The sequence below is a fragment of the Solea senegalensis genome, linkage group LG10 (genome assembly GCF_019176455.1).
Source record: "Solea senegalensis isolate Sse05_10M linkage group LG10, IFAPA_SoseM_1, whole genome shotgun sequence".
Taxonomy (NCBI): domain Eukaryota; kingdom Metazoa; phylum Chordata; class Actinopteri; order Pleuronectiformes; family Soleidae; genus Solea; species Solea senegalensis.
Genome location: NC_058030.1, coordinates 9,358,556 through 9,379,916, shown reverse-complemented (window position 1 = coordinate 9,379,916; position 21,361 = coordinate 9,358,556). Strand labels below are relative to the sequence as shown.

Sequence of the window (21,361 nt, the reverse complement as noted above, 5' to 3'; positions counted from 1 at the left end):
CAGTGTTTTGGTTGTTTTACATGAGCCACAGGCAAAAAGCCGTGTGTGTGCGTGTGTGGCAGACAAGCATGAACACTCCCAAAACACACACCAGCCAAGAACAACAGTGTGCCACAAGCTTCAAGTTTCCCTCTCCCTGTCTTTCACTCTCTCTTTTTCCTTGTGTTTAAATGGTTCGTGTGAAAGGAGTTTTGGTAAAAAATGCTCTGAGCCGAGCAAAGCTGGAGGCAAATTCATCGTAATCGACTGGGAATCCCAAAGTGAGCCTTTTTAAATTGCCGGACGGTTTGATGGGTTTCTGTGTGGACGTAATCTTTACCTTCCATGTAAAGATTTTGAGAAATGTCTTCATTAAGATTTGGACGACAAGAGCAAAACCTCACGTCTCACGTCTGATTAAATATGAAGCTAGAACCAAAAATGAACATCTCTCTTGATTTGTTCTTCTTTTTTCCAGATATTTTCCTTGCTTGTCAGTTTTGTGTTACATGTTTATTACACTTCTGTGCAGTGGACAAGCTCCTTGTCTTGGAAACAGATTGTCTGGAGGGTTTGGTTCCACGTGTTTACGCAGCTGAGCAGCGTCTGAAAATGTCATCACTCTCTCTCTCTGTCTCTCTCTAGCTACGTATCATTTCTGTGTTTAAATTCAGGTGAAGACCATCATTTAAACATGCCAAAGAAGAAGAAGAAGTACATGCAGTGAGACACGCAGTAGACAGTGTATTTATTCTTATACTTTACGTTTTAATAACTTAACTTCACTTTTGGATGGAAACATACGGCATCTCTTTCCCTCTCCCACAACACACGACATACCGTGCCAGAGCTCAAGAGCTCTCGGCTACGCAGCCGAACGCCAAGGTAAAGAGAGAAAACATTAATCTGCAAAATTAGTCAATGTTAAGAATAACAAAGGCCAATGTTCAGTGTTTGTGTAACACACACAGCTGAAAAAATCATTTTGTGGAGTCTCTCTGCTACTGAAGGTGTGTAAATGAAAGCTGACAGCTACACTTTGCACGTCCAAACTTATGTCATGTCAGTGGCTGGACTTCAGCTACGAACCCCACGGCATCAGAAAGAAAGAAAGAAAGAAAGAAAGAAAGAAAGAAAGAAAGATACAGAGCAAGAGAAGCACAGAGAGAGAGCAGCTGTCCTAACAGCTGGCCAGCAGGATTGATGTCTCAGTGAAATAAAACTCAACATATGTCCAAACATGAGAAGACAGGCCAGTCAGGAGGAGGACAAACACACACACACACACACCAATGTGACAACCCCAGTGCACTGTGAAGAACTTACACACACACCAAACACACTGATTAAAGAATGCCACTACGCTGCTGACACATACAACATCAGACGTTTTACACACACACACGTGCACTGCTCAGTGTTGTAAAACCATTAAACTGCAAAGAGGTTTGCTCGGCTGCGTGTTAGCATGGTGTCCTTTTCACACACACTATTTTCATCTGTCAGATGACACCCATGTTCTGCAACTCTTGTCGCAGAACATGCAGCTATCCCTCCTCGCTGGGGGGGTGATGGGTTTCAGAAGAGCATTAGCAGCCCTGTGTAACCCTTGTTTCATACATCACCCCCTTTATGTGCACTCTCTCTCACACACACACACACACACACACACACACAACAGTACGTGCTCAGTCTGTTGGACAGAGTGGCCACTTGTAGGAACCACATGTTATCCTTGAATAAGCGCAGCTATCATAGCGACATGGCGCCGTTGCTCTGATCCAGGCTGATTTATGCAACAAAACATGAATGGAATTTATGTAATAATTTAAATGAGAACTAAATTGATAACTAAACCAAAAAGCCATGAACTGGAGGTTTCGAAAAAAATCTCCTCGTTAATTAATCTGCTGATTATTTTTCACAATTTAACAGTTTGTCTGAAAGAAAAGTCAAAACAGCCAAAAATAAAAATGACCCAAGATAAACCCAAGATATTCAGTGCATATTTGTTCAAAAGACATTAATTATGCAATGAATAAATCATCACAATGCTTATTGTGCAATAACGTTTTAAAACAAAGTCAAATGAATTCTGTCCTGACTAAAACTGTGATGCAGAATAATTCTGTAGATCCCCTAATATCATTTAATTTATTTTATTATCCATGCTACACATTTAATAAACCGTGTTTAAAAGGTAACCACAAAAAAAAGGGATTAAAAATGTGGCAAAACACCTGATAATTATCTAAAACATTTTGGGGTTTACGTACAGAATATAATCACCGTATTTGACTTAGCCTACAGCTTAGAGAATTAAGTCAGGCCTCCACAGCCGAGCTGGGGCTTTGATTCCCACATGCTAAAAATAACCACAAACTGCTCACTCCCTGCAGTGTACTTCATGTGATATAAGGTGGTCGCGCTGCTGAAAGTGTGGGCTCAAAACACTGCAGCCCAGAATTAGACAAAGGATAGTGTTTCTACAGAATGTGTGAGTTTACATGGTGGTTAAAAAGCTCGGCTGCTGAGAGTTCAGGCCCTGACATCAGCCACCACTGCAGTGTGGACGCTTGCCCACTGAGCATAGGTGCAGAGTTCAAAATTAGACGTTTAACAGCCAATGAGGGCAGTCTTACTTGACAAAATAGCACATTTTATTATACAGTACTAGTCAACTTTCCTCTCGCTACTAGAAGAAGTAACAGCCCAAACCTTTCTGACATTTTCCACCTCAGTTTTTTGTGCGAGAGGTGGGAAACAATGAAGTGAGAGTGAATAACAAGCTTTAAAACTGTACTGTAGATTGGGCATATGGTGCACCCTCAACAAGGTCACCTCTCTTTGGATGTAATTAAATGTCAAGTAAAACATCTATTCACCAATTAATGATGGAGCCCTTCTAATCTTTTTTTGTTTTTGTCTGCTCTCGTCATTTCAGGGTTACATTTTTTTCTGCCCTCTTGTGTTAATGAGGTAAACATAAATAGTCTCGTCTGCAATAGATTTATAGTCTAAATCTTTTTTTTTCCACGTTTTTACACAAAGAAAATCCTTTTTTTTTCAAATGCTTGTGTGTAGATTGGATAGACGAAAACTTTCTAAAATGGTTCTTCATCATTCAACTTTACAATTTCTTTCATTATGTATACACTTTGTATTTGTATTTAATCACGCATCACAAATATGAATACACTCACATCCAACGGTGCAAAATTGTATGTTTGACAAACACACACTTCCAAAGAACCAAGTTCAAGACCCAAGCTTCTGGTTCCACTTTGGCCGTGACATATGAAACCCCACATACTTAGCACACAGACACACGCGTGTATACGCAGACATACACACCTTCATACACACAGCCCCGCGCGCTCTGTGGTTCAGACACAATAGAATAGCTGTTTTGGTTCGGGCCCTCGGGGAGCTGGTGTGGGCGGAGCCTGTGGTTTGGGTCACAGAAGAGAGATCTAACGGGGCTTAGTGGGGGAATAGAGTCAGAAACCGCTCCACAGCTGACCAAAGAGGAGAGAAGGTAAGTGGATCCCTTAATATATCCCACCCCCACCCCTGCACACTCCTCTGCCTCGATCTTGGTCCTGTTGATACGAAATATGGAGAGGATGAGGGTGAAAAGGAGAATATGCCCAGACACAAAAGCTCTTTGTGTCATTCTTGATAGGAGCTACTATCAATTGTCATAAATTAAATAATTAAACAACTACTTTAATTAATGCATCCCCATTAAATAGTTGTTCTCTCAATATTCATTTGGCAAAAAGAAAAAAGTCCAAGGCCAAATTCAGAAATTCAAAAGTTTTAAAAAAAAAAGTTATATAGTCAGCCTTCACATGAAGTGAGATTCAGCTTTTTACTTCTTTTCATTTTTATTTTTTTTGAAAATAGATAAAGCACTTTTTAATAAGAATATCTCTTTTCTTGATGATATTTGTAGTAGTGCATTATTAGTTCTGACAAGCAAAGACATTACGGACTTCCTTTGAAGAAACCAAAACATTTTTGGGAAAAATGAAAAGTTAATTGGTTACACTGTGTATCACAGGCCTGTGTGTAAAGGTTCAGTGGAAATAAACAGTTTGCATCACAGTTTGTATTTCGGTGGATTTAAATCCACATCTTTAACGAGTCATCATGCCAAACGTGATCTCTCTCTGCAGTGACACAGACGGTACTTTTCTTTTCTTCTTATCTATGGTAGTTTTATCATGTTGGCCTCAACAAGTTAGCAGTTCATTGAAATCTGAGTAAAATAAAATGACGAGGACTTAAAATCACATTTTAATCTGATTCCTGATCTGAACATTCAAAAGCGTTCCAGCAAACCACATCGCATGCGTCTCTACCACATGCTGGCTGGCCTGCAGCCAAACTGTGCAGGAGCGGGCTACCAGGCATATCCCACTGACTGTATTTGTAGTCAAGCCCCACAGGTTGTGGCTGATCATTAGTAAAGAGATCTGTATCAATTACAGGGGAAGAGATTAAAAACAACCACAAGACGTCCAGAGGGAGACGGCCTGGTGGTAGAGCCGAGGAGAGCCGTGCTGACCACATAATGCAGCTACATTAGGTACGTTAGGTTTACAGTTAAAGATTTAAGATTGAAGTTTGGTGTTTGGGGAAAACACAGCCTTCACACACACACACACACACAGAGAGAGAGTCTGGTTCCAGAGGACATTACATTGACTTGTATTCATTTCCTGAAGACATACTCTAACCTTAACCAGAACTTCTACTGGCCTAACTCTAACCTTAACTTGCTTGTTGTCCCCATATGGAAGACAAGTCCCGGTAATGTGACTATGTGAACAGATTTAGGTCCCCACAACATGAGTGATACCTGGAACACAAACACACACACACAAAGTTTCTGCCTGCACACAATCACAGTTCAAGCTGTCAATCCCATAGAGGACAGCAAACATAGTGCCAAAGCCAAGACCTTGTTAATTAGTGAATAAGCTTAACTCTCTGCACCGACCCAGCTTGCCTGTTAAGCTGTCATCACAACTACTTCCACCTGAGTGTATATATCCATAAGCTCTCTCTCCCTCTCTTGCACACACACACACACACACACATGTTTGCAAAGCTATTTTTTAAGACACTGCAATGACCATTCGGTTGATGCCTAACTCTAAAACCCACACCCAAACCAATTCTTTAGAAATGATGAATGCCTCATTAGGACCACATTTTCTCTCCATGAGGACTACTGGTCAGTAGGTCAGTGTTTATGCCAGATTAGTTAATTGTTGTTTATTAAGAGTAAAAGTATAAGGGAAACACAGATTTAGGTTCTAAGGAAAGTTTTCACAATTGGCCAGAAAACATTCAGAAAGCCATCTAGCTTCCATGTATCTACATCCATGCAGACAGTCAATAACACAAGACACTGAGGTCTACTGGTCCTCAGTGTTTACACCGGAGAAGACCCTAAAGAGGTACTGCATGCAGGTACGTGCACACACACACACACACACACAAAGAGAGAGAGGTCAGGCACACAACACTCACAAGTTTGAAGATTGGTCATGCACTATAGCTTCATCTACAGCTTAGTCGAAAAAAGCCCACGGATGATTTAACCTTCAAACAGTATTACCAACAGGCCTGAGCTAGTAGCTAAGCTGCTAATTGCTTCTGCTTTTGTTATTTGCAACAAAAAGGAAATCTCACAGCTAATGTATTATTCTTGGTACAGCACTGAGCGGCACAGACATTCATGCTGAACACGCAATTCAAGGATGCATACGTCGCTCCTGCTCTGTAAACCAACTGCACTCCCCGAACATACTTAGCACAGTTTGAGTGCTGGTAATAGCGCAGATGTTAATTCAGGCTTTCAGTAGTGACAGAGAACAAAGTGAAGCCTGGCAAAATGTCTCTATTTTCACAACGTAACAGAGTTAAAGGAAAGGCCTGGCCTCATTTTGTCCTCCGCCATTATAAGTGCCCTGCTATGGCCTGTCCTCAACTCAAGACACATCACCTCTAACCTCCACCCTGGACATGACAGGCCTCAACAAAAGCAGAAGGAGGGACTGATAAAAGATGAGCAAAAAAAGCTCACAGGTATAGAAAAATACAGAAATATGCAAATGCAACTTGCATTATTTTACTGTATAGGATTCATTTAAATGTATTTTATTTATTGTTTGGGTGTGTGTGGGTGTGTTTTAATCAGATTTGTTTGTGGCTCGACTCTGACTGCTGTCACTTTTTCCAACCAAGCCCTTCCCATTTAAAACCAGTGAGAATAGCACTAACATGGGTACAGAAATATCTCATAAAATAAATAAAAGTAATTACCAGTCATAACCAGTTTTGTGCCCATTTATGACCCCATTTTTCATCATATGAAGATGACTGAGAAAACGTGCTTTCACGGCCTGTGATCATTTATTTCTTCTATTATTCCACATATTTAAAAATGAAGCAGGGCATTGGGGCAGGAAAAATGTGGGGAAGTACAGATGAACCCTGGCATGAATGGAAAAATGCTTTGTGTCTTATACGTAATTATGAGTTGTTATAAGTTCAGGTTTCTTGAAAAAATGAATCATTTCCAAGCAGTCACAATGACTTATGAAAAGAAAGCTGGGGTTGTTGGATTCTAAAAATGCATCATCATGATGCCACTAATGCCAGATTGGAAGCTGTGATGTTGCCTGTTTCCATATGATGGGAGGGGCAGTGGGTAGGGTTCCAAAATCTGAAAATATATCTTGGTTGGGGTTTGTGTAAATACTGAGTTTATGGATTGGAGTGAACTGTTTCCCTTTAGTTTGGGATTTAATAATAACAATAATAATAATAATAATATGGACCTGTGGCTTTAATCCAGTGGATAAAAGGGATTTTCTGAAACAAATGTGTGTAAATCTGAGACTAATTTGTATTTAAACTCATGTGGTAGCTGTCAACGTTGTTGATGTTCTGAGCGGCAGAATATCAGTACTGCTTTAACAGTATTGAGGCGACCTTTTGTACACAGCCAGTCCTTGTATCACAACCTCCACACAACAGAAACACAACTCAAATTAAATGCAAAGATTGTCGGGACCACATCAGACCTTCATCCTCTTGGCTTCTATATTGTTAAAGTCTCTGGGAAAAGAGGGATTGTCTTTGCAGAAACCAGCAGTGTAATACAGCGAGCTAACACAGTCTTGGAAATTTCATGGTAAAGAGCTTAAAAGCTGAGGCGGCAGTTGGGTAAAAAAATCATTGCAAAGTACGGCCATGTCTATTCATTAGAACTGTCAGAGGCACTTAGGGCTCCCCTGAGCAGCAGACAGCTAACAGTTTGCCTGCAGGGGGTGAGTGCAGCACAAAGGCTAAAAGCGACATCATCCACACTTTAGCTCCTGGCTACAGTGTGCACAGGGGTCAGCCATGTTAGGCAAAGTGAACGCTCAGTGTGTAATAGGGTTTGTTCCATTTGATCATACAGCCAATCTAACCTGGAAGCGTTCAGGCGACTGAACCTTTTTCAGCAGGAGGTGGTGCTCTGAGCAAGGGTCCACATTGTTCAGGCTTTAATGTGCTTGCTGTTTGAGTGTTGATGAGCAAATGTGGCCATACTACAGGAGGATTCTGACTGGAATTAGAATTAGAATACAGGCTCTCACGTGTCAGAAGAAAATATGAACAAATACAGAACGAACCTGGGGAACTTTCTGCTGTGCACCACTTGAAATAAAAGAAAATAATTCTCTACTATGTCACACCAGCAATCAGTATATAAGCCTATTTACCAGGAAGGCCTTGCACTCCTGTGCATTACATTCCTTTAACAAAGCAAACAAACAAAAATATCTAACAGCTTATGAAATTGAAATGCTTCGCCTTTATCAATAGCACACAACAAAGCTCTAAATTAGGATGTGAGCAAGGCTGCCTGTTGAGGAGGGATTCCAAAAATTCTCCAAAAGTGATTTCAAAGGCTCCTGGAGTTGAAGGATATAAACAAAAGGGGGAAAGAAACAGCAATTTGAAGAAGAAGAAAATGTACAAAGACAATAGCGAGGGAGACAAAGGTGTGATTAAATCAAGCAGCATTAGTCAAACCAATTAACAAACAGAATAAAGGCTACAGGGTGTCATTGCTCATCAGTTTTCTATGCAACTGTTTGCCACTGAAGAACTCACTTAATGAATCATTCAGCCTCAGCCACCTATTGATCACTTCCTTTTAACTAAACTCATTAGAAAAAAGTAGATACACCTGTCAGTCTCTGTGTGTACTGTATGTAGGACTACATTAGGACTACATTGCCACAGCACTGCATGAAAGAATGTTTTTTGTTTTGTTTTTTTTACAATGCATCCTCAAGGATTCAGAGCCATTCACAGGAACATTTACAAGCATTAGTTTTCATGCTAATGCCACATGATTGAGTGTGCCTGGTTGTGTTGCACATGTTTATCTCATTTGTTTTTGTCTTAGCTAAGTGTTTGCAGCACAATCAATGCCACTTGTTAGTCCTCGGGGATAGTGGCTCTACTAGTCTACTAAGCACCAGAGGAAGAGCCAAACTCAATGGGGGCTTTTTTTTCCTTTCCTTTGGTCATTTTTCCAAATGAGGGAAAAAGGGGTTACAGAAAATTAGAGGCATCTCTTTCTTTTTCTGTGTGTGTGTGTTATGCCAGACAACATGCGCCAAATTATCAGGAAATGAGAGGAAAACTCATTTTCAATAACAAGAATGTGCCTGTGTTTACATTATTATGTGGTCCAAGAAAATATCTGACATTTGTAAGTAAATAATGGACAGGAAGTTAAATAAGGCGAAAAAGATATTAACTATATTTTTGATGTGGCTTTTGATGGCCTCTTTTTATATGATTTAGTTTATTTCATTTTTTAGATTTCTGTTTGATGCTATTTGACTGTGTAAAGCAACTTAGGCTTCATCTTTATATGAAATGTGATATATATACAGTATAACAAAAATGTTTTTAAAATTAACACAAAATGGGGTTTTTGTTGACAGTGGATTGTGTGTGTCTACACACCTCTAGTATCTTTTACGGAGAAACCAAGGTCAGCCTTGGTTTAAGGTTTGAAAATAAGAAACCTTTTGACGTGATGGGAAAAAGAAATAAAAGAAGACATACACTCAAAGTGCGCTTTGATTTGACAGCACATGTCACAACACATGCACACACACGCACACAAAGACACAATTTTCTTCTTACAAACCACACTGTTCCGCACTGTAGATAAGAGGCAGAGCTACCTATCTTTCAACTAAAGAGATGGTGTACTGTATGACGCCTCTGGCTGTCCCATTCTGGCCCACTTCACTGTATCAATAACAAGGTAAAACCTCTAAATGAGAGAGATCAAGCGCTCCTCTGATATCATCACGATTACTATGTGCACATAACAGTAAAGAGGGTTTTAGATCTGGCTTGCTGTGGGGTGGAAAGGGGCAAGCTGAGGCATGCTGGGAGACTCCAGCGCTTTCCTGTGTTAGTGGTGTAGATCAGACGAGCAGAGGAGAAAGGGAAACCTGTGTTTTCACTGATTGATATTGTGATCTAACGAGCGAAGGATCCGTCGGTTGTAATTTTAGATGTTCAAAGATCCTCTAGAGGGGATGTGTTTGGAAAAGGAAAACAAAATACAGGTAAAGCTGTTTTCGCTTTGTGTGAGTGGAATGACATCCTGTCTGTCAAATAGAAGGAATTTTAAATGTGTGTATTATTTTTTACAAAAAAAACAACTACACATGTGATGTGTGAGTGTTCTGAAATTAATTTAACAAATAACCATATTTTAACACCGCTGATTATCCATCATCCGTACAGCTGTGCAAGAGCAACTGCAAATAACTGGCACTGAAGAATCGACTCGTCCAACCTTTTTTTTGTTCTTACACAGTAAATTAAACTGCAAATTACACAAACAATGGGCACTTGAATTAAAGGTAAATAATGGGAAAAGAAATTAAATTAGGTGACAAAACTAAAGGGGCTTTTGTTTATTTTCTGGTGGCGTCTACACATATCTGGTATCTGTTACTGACAAACCAAGGTCAAACTTGGGTTTGGAAACTAAGGTTTAAGGTTTGGAAATGAGAAACCTTTCCACATGATGGGACAAAGAAATAAAAGAAGACGTGCACTCAAAGTCTAATTTAATTTGACAGGCATATGTCACAACACACACACACACAAAGACACACTTTTCTCCTTCCAAACCGCACTGTTCCACACTGTAGATGAGAGGCACCTTTCTTCCAGTAAAAAAAAAATGTGTACTGTATTGTGCCTTATGCTGGCTCACTTCACTATATCAATAACAGGGTAAAACCTCTAAATGAGAGAGATCGAGCACAATTTATTGTCACAGAGAGACAATAGACTGACAATTGCTCTTACCATCTTGCTCTGTTTTGGTCAGCTCCACAAGCTTCTTCTGTTTCAGTGTGTCCACCACGTCTGCGAGGCTGCCTTTGCGACGCTCCGGCGTCCCAAATGTGAGGCCGATCATGGCCTCCCCCCGATCCCGGGAACACTCCTCTGGCTTGTGTGGAGAGGTAGAGTTAGTCTGGTAGGAGTAGACTGAGCAGCCTTTATTGCGTTCATTGTCCTGGGGAAAAAAAGCACATGAGAGGTCCGAGTTAGAGTTAGCGTTAGAGTTAGAGTTGTTTCTTTGTGTGTCATCACCTGATGCATTCTGGGAATTTGAGCTCAAGCATTTACATGAGACGCTGACAGATGCTGACTTTTGGAAAGGTCAGGTTTTGACAATTGATCTTGGTCATCAGGAGCGTTGTTGTGTCACTTCACATGAGCTCGGCCTGTTTTTCTAATTATTGTTCTAAGTGTAAGTTGCGAGTCATCTCCCTCCTCATTTACTGTCAGCTGTCTAAAAATTAGTAAAGAAAATGATAGATTTACAATATGCATTTAACTCACAGTTATAACTCACAGTTATCTATGCTCGTAACTTAGGCAACGTGTTGATGGAGGATGGCACATATTGTAACAGTCTTTTCTATTATTAAGTGTGTTTGTGTCCCACTGATGCTGAGGTAAGGAAGAGGCACAAAGTGTCTATATTTACCAAGACGCTAAGCCCTTCGAGACAACCACATTGTCCCACACAACAGACACTTTAGCACAGGTGTTCTAACACCGGACTATTTCTGGACGCTTTCTCCTCCCCTTACAGAGTGAGGGGATCTCCGAGAACTTTAGGAGGATTATGTTTCAAAGACAAGGGGCTTTGGCTAACAGCGAGATCTTAAGATGCCCTTGAAATGGCTCCAGGAGACTGTGTTGTGCACTTTGTCTTTAAGCTGAAGATGCCTCTGTAATGAGGATTAGGAGATAGTGTGTCACTTGTGGACTGTTCAGGTGTGAGTTTTCAGGTCCGTACATAATGTTGTCCTCGAGTTATACAAGCAGCGCGTTATGGACGGGAAGGTCCTGAGGTCAAATTATACAGTGATGGGTCACATATTAAATATGTCTCCAGCAGACATTGCATGAGAGGGATTGCAAGTGTGATGCTGAAAATCGTCCTTGGACCCCTGAACCAGTTTCTACTTTCTAAAGTGGATGTCACTGCAAAGGCAATATGCTTAGTGTGGAAAAATATCACAACCACATCAATGGTTCAAGTCAAATTAGGCAGAAGAATAATGCAGAATATGTTTTTCTAAAAAACAGTGTAAACAGAACGGGGATTATGTTTTACTTTTTTTGTCCATCTACTATCTTTTTACATTTCCAAAGTGTGGTGCTGCCATTTCCCCTCCCGCTGGTTTCATGGTCCCAACAGTTTCTTGTGTTTCAACTTGTGTGTTTGGGCCCAAAACAAAATACGCTTGAAAGGCCACCGGTCTCCAGTGGTTAGACAAGTGGAAAAAGAATATTTGACAATGGAACAAAATATAAGAAAAAGAATAAAAGAAACAGCAAAAGAGGGGGAAAGAATTTACCCAGGAACTTTTTCTCTCAAGGTCTCTTAGAAATCAGATGTGAAGTTGGAAATCACTTTATTTGAGCTTTAATTGCCTTATATGTTCCTACTGTGAGTTAAGAAAGACTGGATGTAACAAACTGTATGATCTAAAAAAAAATGACACATGAATAGTATTATTAAATAGTAAAAAATTATACAGTGGCACATTCAACTTTCTTTTAAAAGAGTGAATAAGCATTTTCTGCCACAACATGGATACCAAGGAAACTTTATTCTCAGAAGTTGTTTCCTCCCACAGAGGCCCAAGTCAAACACACCTTGTCTGTCAGGGTCCAACAGAACCTGAAGCTAAATAACCAACAACGCAACACACACTCCCTCTTCCTCACACACACACACACGCACATACAGGCTGTGGAGAAGAACTAAGCTCCCTGGAGAAGAACCCTCACCCAGCTGCCTACAGCACTGCCTGCAGCACATAACTAGAGAGAACCACTGGTTTGTGTGTGTGTGTGTGTGTGTGTGTGTGTTCTTGTATTTTGTAGCTTTGTGAGGACCAGCAATTGTATTCATTCTATGGAGAGAGGACATTTTGGGAAATTGAGGACATTTCAGCTGATCCTCACACCTTTAGTTGTGATAATTAACGTTAAGGTAAGGATGCGAGGGAATGCATTATGTCTATGAGGTCGTGTGTGTGTGTGTGTGTGTGTGTGCACGCACGGGTGCATGTATAGTATTTATTTGTACACTCAAATTGTGCACAATCATCATTATGCTTGCCCTGTCATGAATGTTTTATGAGCCGTGTGCAGTGAGGTTGTACACTGTGCACACTTACTAACTATATTTGTTTTATAGATTTGAGTTATAGGAACATACTCTCATGATAAGCTATGGTCAGTTTCTCAGCCGTGTGCATAATTCACTTCTCACCATCACAGCAGGCCCGACGTTCTCCCACTCAGTATCTGTCGTTTTCTCTCTGATTGGCTGTAGCTCGTCAGGGTGGAGTTGGTCATGTGACGAGGGCGACGCTGTCTCCTTCGGGCCCTCTTGCTCATGCTTGGCCCATGGCGTGTTGTCCTGCCCCGTTGCTTCCTCTTCCTCAGATGGTGGGTGAAAGGGAGGCGTTGTGTGCATGGAAGACATCATTCTGTGAAGGAAAACAAACGGAGGTTAAATTTTGGTGACAAATGTGTGTGCCCAGGAGGGGAGAGGAGACGAAGGGTGATAACAAGGGAGAGGTCCTTATCAGTGAAGTTACAAGACAAAAGAGCAGCTTTTTGTTTAAATTTAGAAAAATTTGAATATCAACCCTTTTAGAAGTAACGTCTATATTTTGTTAGGCCTACTTCTAATTGGCTTTTTGACTTTAGTGATTGTGTATTTATTGGTGTACACCTGCATGTGCAGCTGCATGACTTAAATTACACTTAAATAAATATTAAATAAATAATATAAAAATATTTTATTTTACTACTTTTAAGTATTTTCATATTTTTGTCCAGAGCTGAGAAAACACTGACACAAGACGGTTAATTTCAGAACCACGCATTTGAATGGAACACGTGTGTAATAACAGCTCATTCACATAACAAGCGGTTTGAAACAGATCACATTCATTAGACGTGCACTAACTCACACATACACACAGCGAGAGAGAGAGAGAGAGAGAGAGAGAGAGAGAGAGAGTCATGTTAAGCACACACTATCTGTTAAGCTGCATTAAGGCTTCTCAAGCAGATTCTGTTCTTCTGTGTTTTAGTGCAAAAATCTCTTTTTTCCCTCAGGCTACAGGGAGTCATTAGGCTAATACATCATTACATTTACTGTAATGACTTCCCTTCATTGCCCTATACTTATGGGGACTTTCATTAGCCACATTTATCCCATAAAACTCACCTCTCCACTCAACTCTTAATTTAAATCTAAACACAAGACCACTAGATCTCTCTGTCCTTATGTGGCTAATTAGGCCTCACCTCTCAAAATGTACAATGGCCATATAATAGAGACACACACACGGACCGTTCCACAAAAAAACAAACACACGCCCAACACTGACTTGTTGGGTGATCGTCAACAAAGGGGAAAACAACAAAATCTGTATCAGACAATGTGTGCTAACGATGAGCTCTGATTCCTGTAAACGGCGTACCCCTCCACACACAACACACACACGTGCACACACACACAACCGCTGCAAACTACAACAGATAGCTACGTCAGTGCTAGTGCTCAGTGGAAAACGGTGGGCTGTCCATCTTCCTGTTGTGCACTTAAACATAAATTTGACAGAGGGCGTGAATAAGGGAGGGGGATCTGTGTTTGAAGAAACTCACAATCACCACTAATGAGCCATGTGTGCATGTGAATGTAGTTTCAGTAAACCCATGAGTGTTATTAAATGATTTGAAGTTATTCTTAGGCTCCTGTGCATCACCTTTTACTACCAGTGTCAAAATTCCAGCGACTCTTGTTAGTCAGCCTAAATCAGAGAAGGGTAGAATCGTGTCGCTAGTGAAAGCTGATTTTAAAGCATATCACTGTTTTTGGTTTTGGTTCACTCTCACCTGTGTTGTTTCCAGGTGCAGCTGTTTTGAGTGAAAATGTGCAGGCTACTCTCTTAGCACCACACTGACAAACTAAGTGACAAGTGTAGAAACTTTCAGCAGCTAAAGAGCCAGATATTGGACCCCAAAGTTGGTGGAGAGAGAGCTAAACAGAGCTAAAATGAGAGTGAAAATTCAGGTGGTCAGAAAGTACAGCTCCCAGTGAATGCCAATGTCAGCCTGTGTATAGTCACTGTGTGAATATACAAATATAATATATTATATTCAGCACTATAATTCTGAACCAAAATGGAACTTTCATAATTATTAAAATAAAATGATATGTTCGTATTTCTTCTTACATTGTGATCACATTGTTTTCATAATAAATAAAAAATTGGGCTCTCTTCAAATGTTGCAGCTGAAGATGACTTTAGCTACAACAAAAGTCAATACACTGCACTGTAGTTTTACATTTTTAAACAGAATCATAAGCTTTTGAGCATGTTTGTTTGTTGCCAATAAAATGCCTTTAAACACCATCAGCACTTGATTCCACCAATGGCAAATATTAATTTGAATGTGAATGTCTTAGTGAGGTTTACAAGGCAATCAAGATTCCCCAATATGACTCATGTAATGTGACTCATCTTTTATCTTTTTTTTTACAAACATTTCTCTACATCAATATATGTTTATATAGATACATATAGATATAGATATAGATATATACACACACACATTGGTTAGTAGCCCAAGAACTTCTAATTTATCAGCATCGGATATTACATCATGATAGTTGTCAGCCAGAGGTTAAAATCTCTCCAGACCTTTGTTGTTTTAAAAAGCAAAATGAATACATGGGAATGTAGCATGCCAGAAAACCAGCAAACAGCATATCACTAATCCGTGATCAATTTGTACAATCCACAGTGGAGCGATGAGAAGCCCGTGGGCAGCAGGGGAGGGAGAAGACAGAGGAGAGCCTATATTTAACTGACAATATTGCTGGTGCTGTGTTTGCAGGAGCACTTTAGACTTAGTTTCTTGGAACTGGTATCTCATATGGCCACAAATGCGCAGCCTCATAATTTGCCACTGATATGGTTTCATCATGCAGCATTAACAGTGTTTGCATGCCACGAGACCCTTTGTGGTTGGTTGGTGTACTTCATGCAATCATTACACAGGAGAGATTTGCATTGCTGTTTTTTCTTTGCTAACGTGGTTAATGTTTGACTCAATTAACAGCTGTGGACATACTACTGTAACTTTAAGTCAAATGACTGGATTGAGATAAATGAGGATTTGTTTTCAGCACAGCAAACAAGATCTGTTTTCATTTTGCTCTGCACAATTTGTACAAGAGTTTGTTGCATGTGGACAAAGACAACTATTAGTCAACTAAATGACAAAAACAGATAAAGTAAGCCATCAGAGTGAAGCTGTTTTTGTCATGACATGAAGAAAAACTGAGACGCAGTTCTGTATTTTTGGATGTTTGCAATCACTTAAAACAGGATATTACTACTGTTCAGTTCACAGAATAGTACAACACACTACACATGACCACTATTGACTTAACTTTAGACAAATATTTTGGAGAAACACGTTTTTCTTCTTCTTATGGAAAACAATACTGGAGTATGCTCTCTTCTCCCAGTGAGACCAAACAGAAAAATATGTTTGGATACATGTGGATGCTCTCAAGAAACAGTCATGCGGTGATAATGTTACACCAACAGCTGAAAAAACTATTTAATGAGGTGCTCCAAAAGCTTTTTCATATTGTCAGACATCTAGAAAAACATCAACTTGTTCCCAATAACTGTCTGGGACTGTGATTCGAGTGAGATTGCCAGTTTGATATTGAAGCACAACATGCTCTGTTTTGTTACAATTGTCATACCCTGGAGATAATACTAATCATAATGTAGTCAGCAGTGTTACTGTTGCTCTTTGAGCATTTGTGTTTAAGTTCTCCTGCTTCCTTTGCTGGCTATATGAGCAAAATACAGTCAACAAACTGTTGCTATAGTAAACAGATAGTTATGTCCGTCTCTAAAAACAAAGACAGTAACTAAGAATCCCTTTGTGAGTGGAAGAAAAATTAAAACCGGGGTCCGAATTTGGCAGGAAAGTGTTGTTCAGATCTGGCCTGGAACCTGGCAACTTGGCAGAAACAATCAGGCATTGTGGAGCGTGGACGGAGAGGGACCTGTGACAGATGAGAGCAGGAGAGAAAGGGCCCCCTCTTAGAAAAACAGTACACAAAGCGCCATTCATAACCCAAGTCCCTTCTGCCACTTGTGGAGCGAGAGAAGGGCTCCGACAAAGGCCTCCGACTGGACCAATTGGGTGTAAAATCTCCAGCCGTCCCAGCTGGATAGCTGAGGAAGTGGGAAATACCAAAGACAAAGAACGACAGACAAGGAGAGGAGAGAAAGAACACGGCGGAAAGCTAAGGACATCCCCGGTCCTGGTAAGTCCTGGTAATAAAATACAGTGAAAACGGAGGATAGAAACATAGAGGAGTGCATGTGTGTGAGCAAACGTTGTTACAAAAGGAACTGAACATCATTCTGTTTATTGCAACTCGTATTTTATTTCTAGCAGTAAAACTATCACTTAACTCACAAATATGAAACTAACATGTGTGTGAAGAAACAAGTCGTCAGCCACTTTTGTACCAATATTTTCCACTGTGTCAGAACACCCTGCAACGCCGACAACTATTACTAATGACACACCAAGAAAGAGCAAGTCAACCATGGCAAGTGTGACAGGTCAAACTTGTGGTCAGTCTTTACACTGTTAACCTGCAGAGGTTTGTTTAAAGCCTGCACAATGACACAGTGACACTGTCTGGCCATCAGTGAAGAGTCTGTGTTGAGACCCGGCAACTCCCAGGTGACACTGAGCAGTCGGGCTTTGCTAAAAGGAACATGTGTGCTCAATTATTTCCCTGAACAAACAAATGGAAGAGAATTGTCCTTGTATGAGTCCACCTCTGCACACTTCTAAATCTTGGGTCTGTCTGGACTCTCATTAGATCATCGCACAGAGCTGTAAACAGAGGGCACTGTCATAGGTCAGACATGTGGAATGTGGACACACACATGCTACCCTGTTTTCTCCCAGAGATTCCCTCAGCCCAGCTCTTGAGCCAAAAATAGATCCATTCAACGGCAACACCAGTTACCCCCAGACCAGCCAATTGCGTCACTGCCATAACAGCAAGAAAAGCAGTTTTGTTTTCTGAAATTCCACTGATTTAACATGGATCCCAGTGGCAGGAAGAGGTCTGCAGCTTTATTTCCAGCAGAGCCAACAAGTGGCTGCTCTATTTGAAAGTTAGGCGCTTATCACATGCAACCGTGGATCTTCTGAAGACATTTTCACGGCTTAAGTCAAACAATGAAGGGAGGTAAGGTAAAGACAAAGGCTGGGTGACAGGGTCGAGTCGGAACAGCGAGAGCATCGATCAACTGTCACAAATAAATCCTTTTCGCAATCATAAGGTAAACAAGAAGCCATTGTGTGAGCGTCAGTGTTACACTTAAGAGCTCTATGTATTTACTTCATTTGAGTCACTAACACGCGAGGGGAAGGGCAAGCGTTCAGTCCAGAGCATTAATATATTCATTCTGATTTAACTGAAAAATGTGGTTTTGGAGTTTGTGTAGAATAACTTACACATGTAATGGAGGATTGATATGAGTCATGAATGAATGATAATTGTTTTTACACTAATGTGTCACTGAGCAGACAAAATAAAGTGCTTTGAATCAGAAGGAAATATCACAGTAAAACTCATTATTTTCAATCAATGAAATTCCTCAACAATCACAAACACGCCTTTCTGCATTAGGTTATACTTGAATAAAAAGTGTTCAGTCCTCTAAATGTGTGGTTTCAATGTGGCAACAAGTAACAGTCTTAAGGCACCCGAGAAATTTGAGAGGAATATTTTGTTGAATATTTTGTTCTGACATAAGCCTTAGTATATACTTCCCATTACCAACTCTTTGCACCATGTGGTTAAATGGATAAACGGATTATTCATTATTCATAACACAGACAAACATTGCAATTTAAGGATTTTGTCTCTCATCGGATGGACACCTGGGGCAAACAGTGGTTCCGATGTCTCCATTAGTGTGGCCAATGGAACATCTTAATTAAAGCCAATGATGGAGCTCTCAAAAAATGATGAATGTGTCGTTTGTACAGTGAGCGTAAACACACACCACTATGCCTAGTCTCTGTGTTCAGGCTATGTACCTCTGTACCTTGAGACCAAACCGCAGACCCCCAGAAATCCAGGAGTGGCCTTGTTGACCAACACCCTCCCTTGTGCTTGTTATTTTTTCTGGCATGCGAACACACCCCTAGCTTACACAAATACAGTACACATAGTATACATTTATCTGCTTCATGGCAACGATACAGAGTAAACCATTGAAGAAACCACTGAAGACCAAAGTCAACATTTGGTGGCTCAAAAGGACCGTTTGTCTGTTAACTGCAGCCCACGGCAGTTAGACGACCTGGTCAGTGTGAATATTTTGTTGCTTCTTATCCTTAAAGTAGACCACATTGTCCGGGTAGGTGTTCCATCACATTAACAGTTGCATTCCACCAATAAAAGAGCAGACTTACCACTGTAGCTAATAAACAAGACAAATCGTTGTATGATGAAGGCTATATCATCCTGCACTATTAAATAAATTCATTTTCCTTGTCAGACAAGACATTTTATGAGTCAGACTATCAGCGGTCCTATATTTAGGCCCCTGTGAGTCATTTTCTTATATTATTTGGTAGATTGCAGAGAAACACTGCAGAACCTCGAGATTTCAGTTTGAACGGGGCACAAACTTGATAAATAAACTCTCTGTGTGTATTTTTCCTCAGTTAAATCAGCATCTGACTTCATAAAATGAACTGAACTTTTAAAGCTTTGTAAGTCATTTGACTTTCATTCATTGACGTGTTGATATAAAATCCTGTAAACATTGATTTGCTTTATATCTGCCTTCATGATTTAAATCCTAACATATACACTGCAGTCCTATATCGGCTTTACACGCTTACAGACTGCTATCTGACAAACACCTTATAACCTTATAGGAGGAAGTACACACCACCAACCTGTCCTTTTGCTTCAAGCCACTATCCTTATCTCTTTGGGGACAAACATAATGCCACTGTAGTGCACAAATAAGCTTGTTACACAAGTTTTAAGCTTTGTTGTGCGTTGACCTCTCCATATGCAGAAGCTGTAAACAAGGAGACATTTTATTAACTCAAGAAATGAAATGAGTGAGGATAGCCCCTTTCCATGGAAGAAAAACTCTAGAATTTAACATTCTTTCAACATTTGTTCAAAAAAACACACACGAGAAAATAGAATGCAAACGTGTTTACTCTGCTTTATGCCAAATAAAATAAGCAGATTAGGCAATCAAAGCAGGATACATTTGCAAAGGGTTAAGTTACACAAGTGTCATTGGCAGTCTATTTCAGGATGACATCAACAGTAGAAAGTCATCATAGAAGCCTGTGGCAATACGACAGCTGCCCTCACACATTTTTCAGAGTGACTGCATTAGCCCTGAAGCTATTCAACGAAAAAAGTGAGCTTCACTAAATAATTACTGGACTGAAGGGTCCCACTGCAGCTGAGAACAATCGTCAAACACCAATGTTTGCTGTTCTGCAGCATTGTTAATTTACTGCATTTGTCCATCCCTGCTTAACACATATAAAATCTTAAGTTAAGATGACATGAAGGCACAGGGGGACTGATCTGCTCTCAAAAACCCCACAAAGTAGAGAACTGTTGCAATAAATGTCAGTTCTCAGTCTCAGTTGTTGACTCGGTGACAAACAATATAGAGTCAAGGCATTATGGTCGAGTCCTGTGGTCATGGGAGTGAATTGGAGTCCCTAAAGATGTTTATCTCACATAAATATGGTGGACAACAAATGTTTTAGTTCAGTAACTTTTATGAAAGAACGTGTAAATACTTAACTTGTTATTACGGTAAAACAAAAATGATCTGAAACCTGAGTGCCAGGAAAAGCACGTCAAACTCGAACTTGTAGGGTGTAACATCATCTCCAGGAGAATCCAAACAGGTGGCTTTTAGATCACCCAAGAGGCTAGAGAGCCCGCTAATCCCAGATTAGGACTGACAAGTCATTTCACTGGATGGCTCCATTGTAATCCCAGTTGCCTCTCTATCCTGTGACAATGAGCTTTGTTCCCTATCTGTGAAAGAGCTTCCAAGATTTCCTCAGCTTTGTTAGCATGGGATGGCTGCATTATTCAGAGCCACGCTACTTTTGCTTCGTCAATAAACAACATATTTTTATTCAATTATTGATCCGCCTGAAAGCGTAATGTGTACAGATGGTTCTAACAATTCATCTGTGCTCCGAACACAGGATTTAATTTCCCATCACTTTGAAATGTAATTACTTTTTAAACACATCATCAGTTTGTGTGACACTCTACCCAGATGGTTTTACAACACAACAAAATGCTTCAATGTCAAAGTTCATTCAGTGGCATGAAGTAATGTTTCCATTCATACAAACTGCATCGTGTCTCTTCCTGTGCAGGATATGTGTATTAAAACCGGTCTACCCTTTAACCTGAGGACCTTTAGCTGCTGTTTCTTTAGCAAAAGCTCTGATTTTGTGTTGTTTTAACATCATCTTTATCCATGTGTTGTCTTGTGCTGTAGATGAAATGACACCACAGGGGATAAAAATGACAACAACAAATTCACCTCACTATAGAATGTAGTGAAGAAAAAGATTAAAAAAACGCCTCATAATATAT

The 21,361-nt window shown here is 40.2% G+C and overlaps 1 protein-coding gene across 5 annotated transcripts in view; it reads right to left on the bottom strand.

Moving 5' to 3' along the window:
- Positions 1-10,024: 10,024 nt before the first annotated feature.
- LOC122775561 (transcription factor SOX-6-like) overlaps positions 10,025-21,361 on the bottom strand; it is a 34,104-nt gene continuing 22,767 nt past the window's right edge. For all 5 annotated transcript variants that reach the window (XM_044035522.1, XM_044035526.1, XM_044035527.1 and 2 more), the window contains exons 3-4: positions 12,890-13,109; positions 10,025-10,609 (exon numbers count right to left, since the gene is read on the bottom strand). In XM_044035522.1, the coding sequence (XP_043891457.1) occupies positions 10,364-10,609; positions 12,890-13,108 (465 nt within the window). In that variant the 5' untranslated portion in view covers position 13,109 and the 3' untranslated portion in view covers positions 10,025-10,363. The remainder of the gene's footprint in view (positions 10,610-12,889; positions 13,110-21,361) is intronic.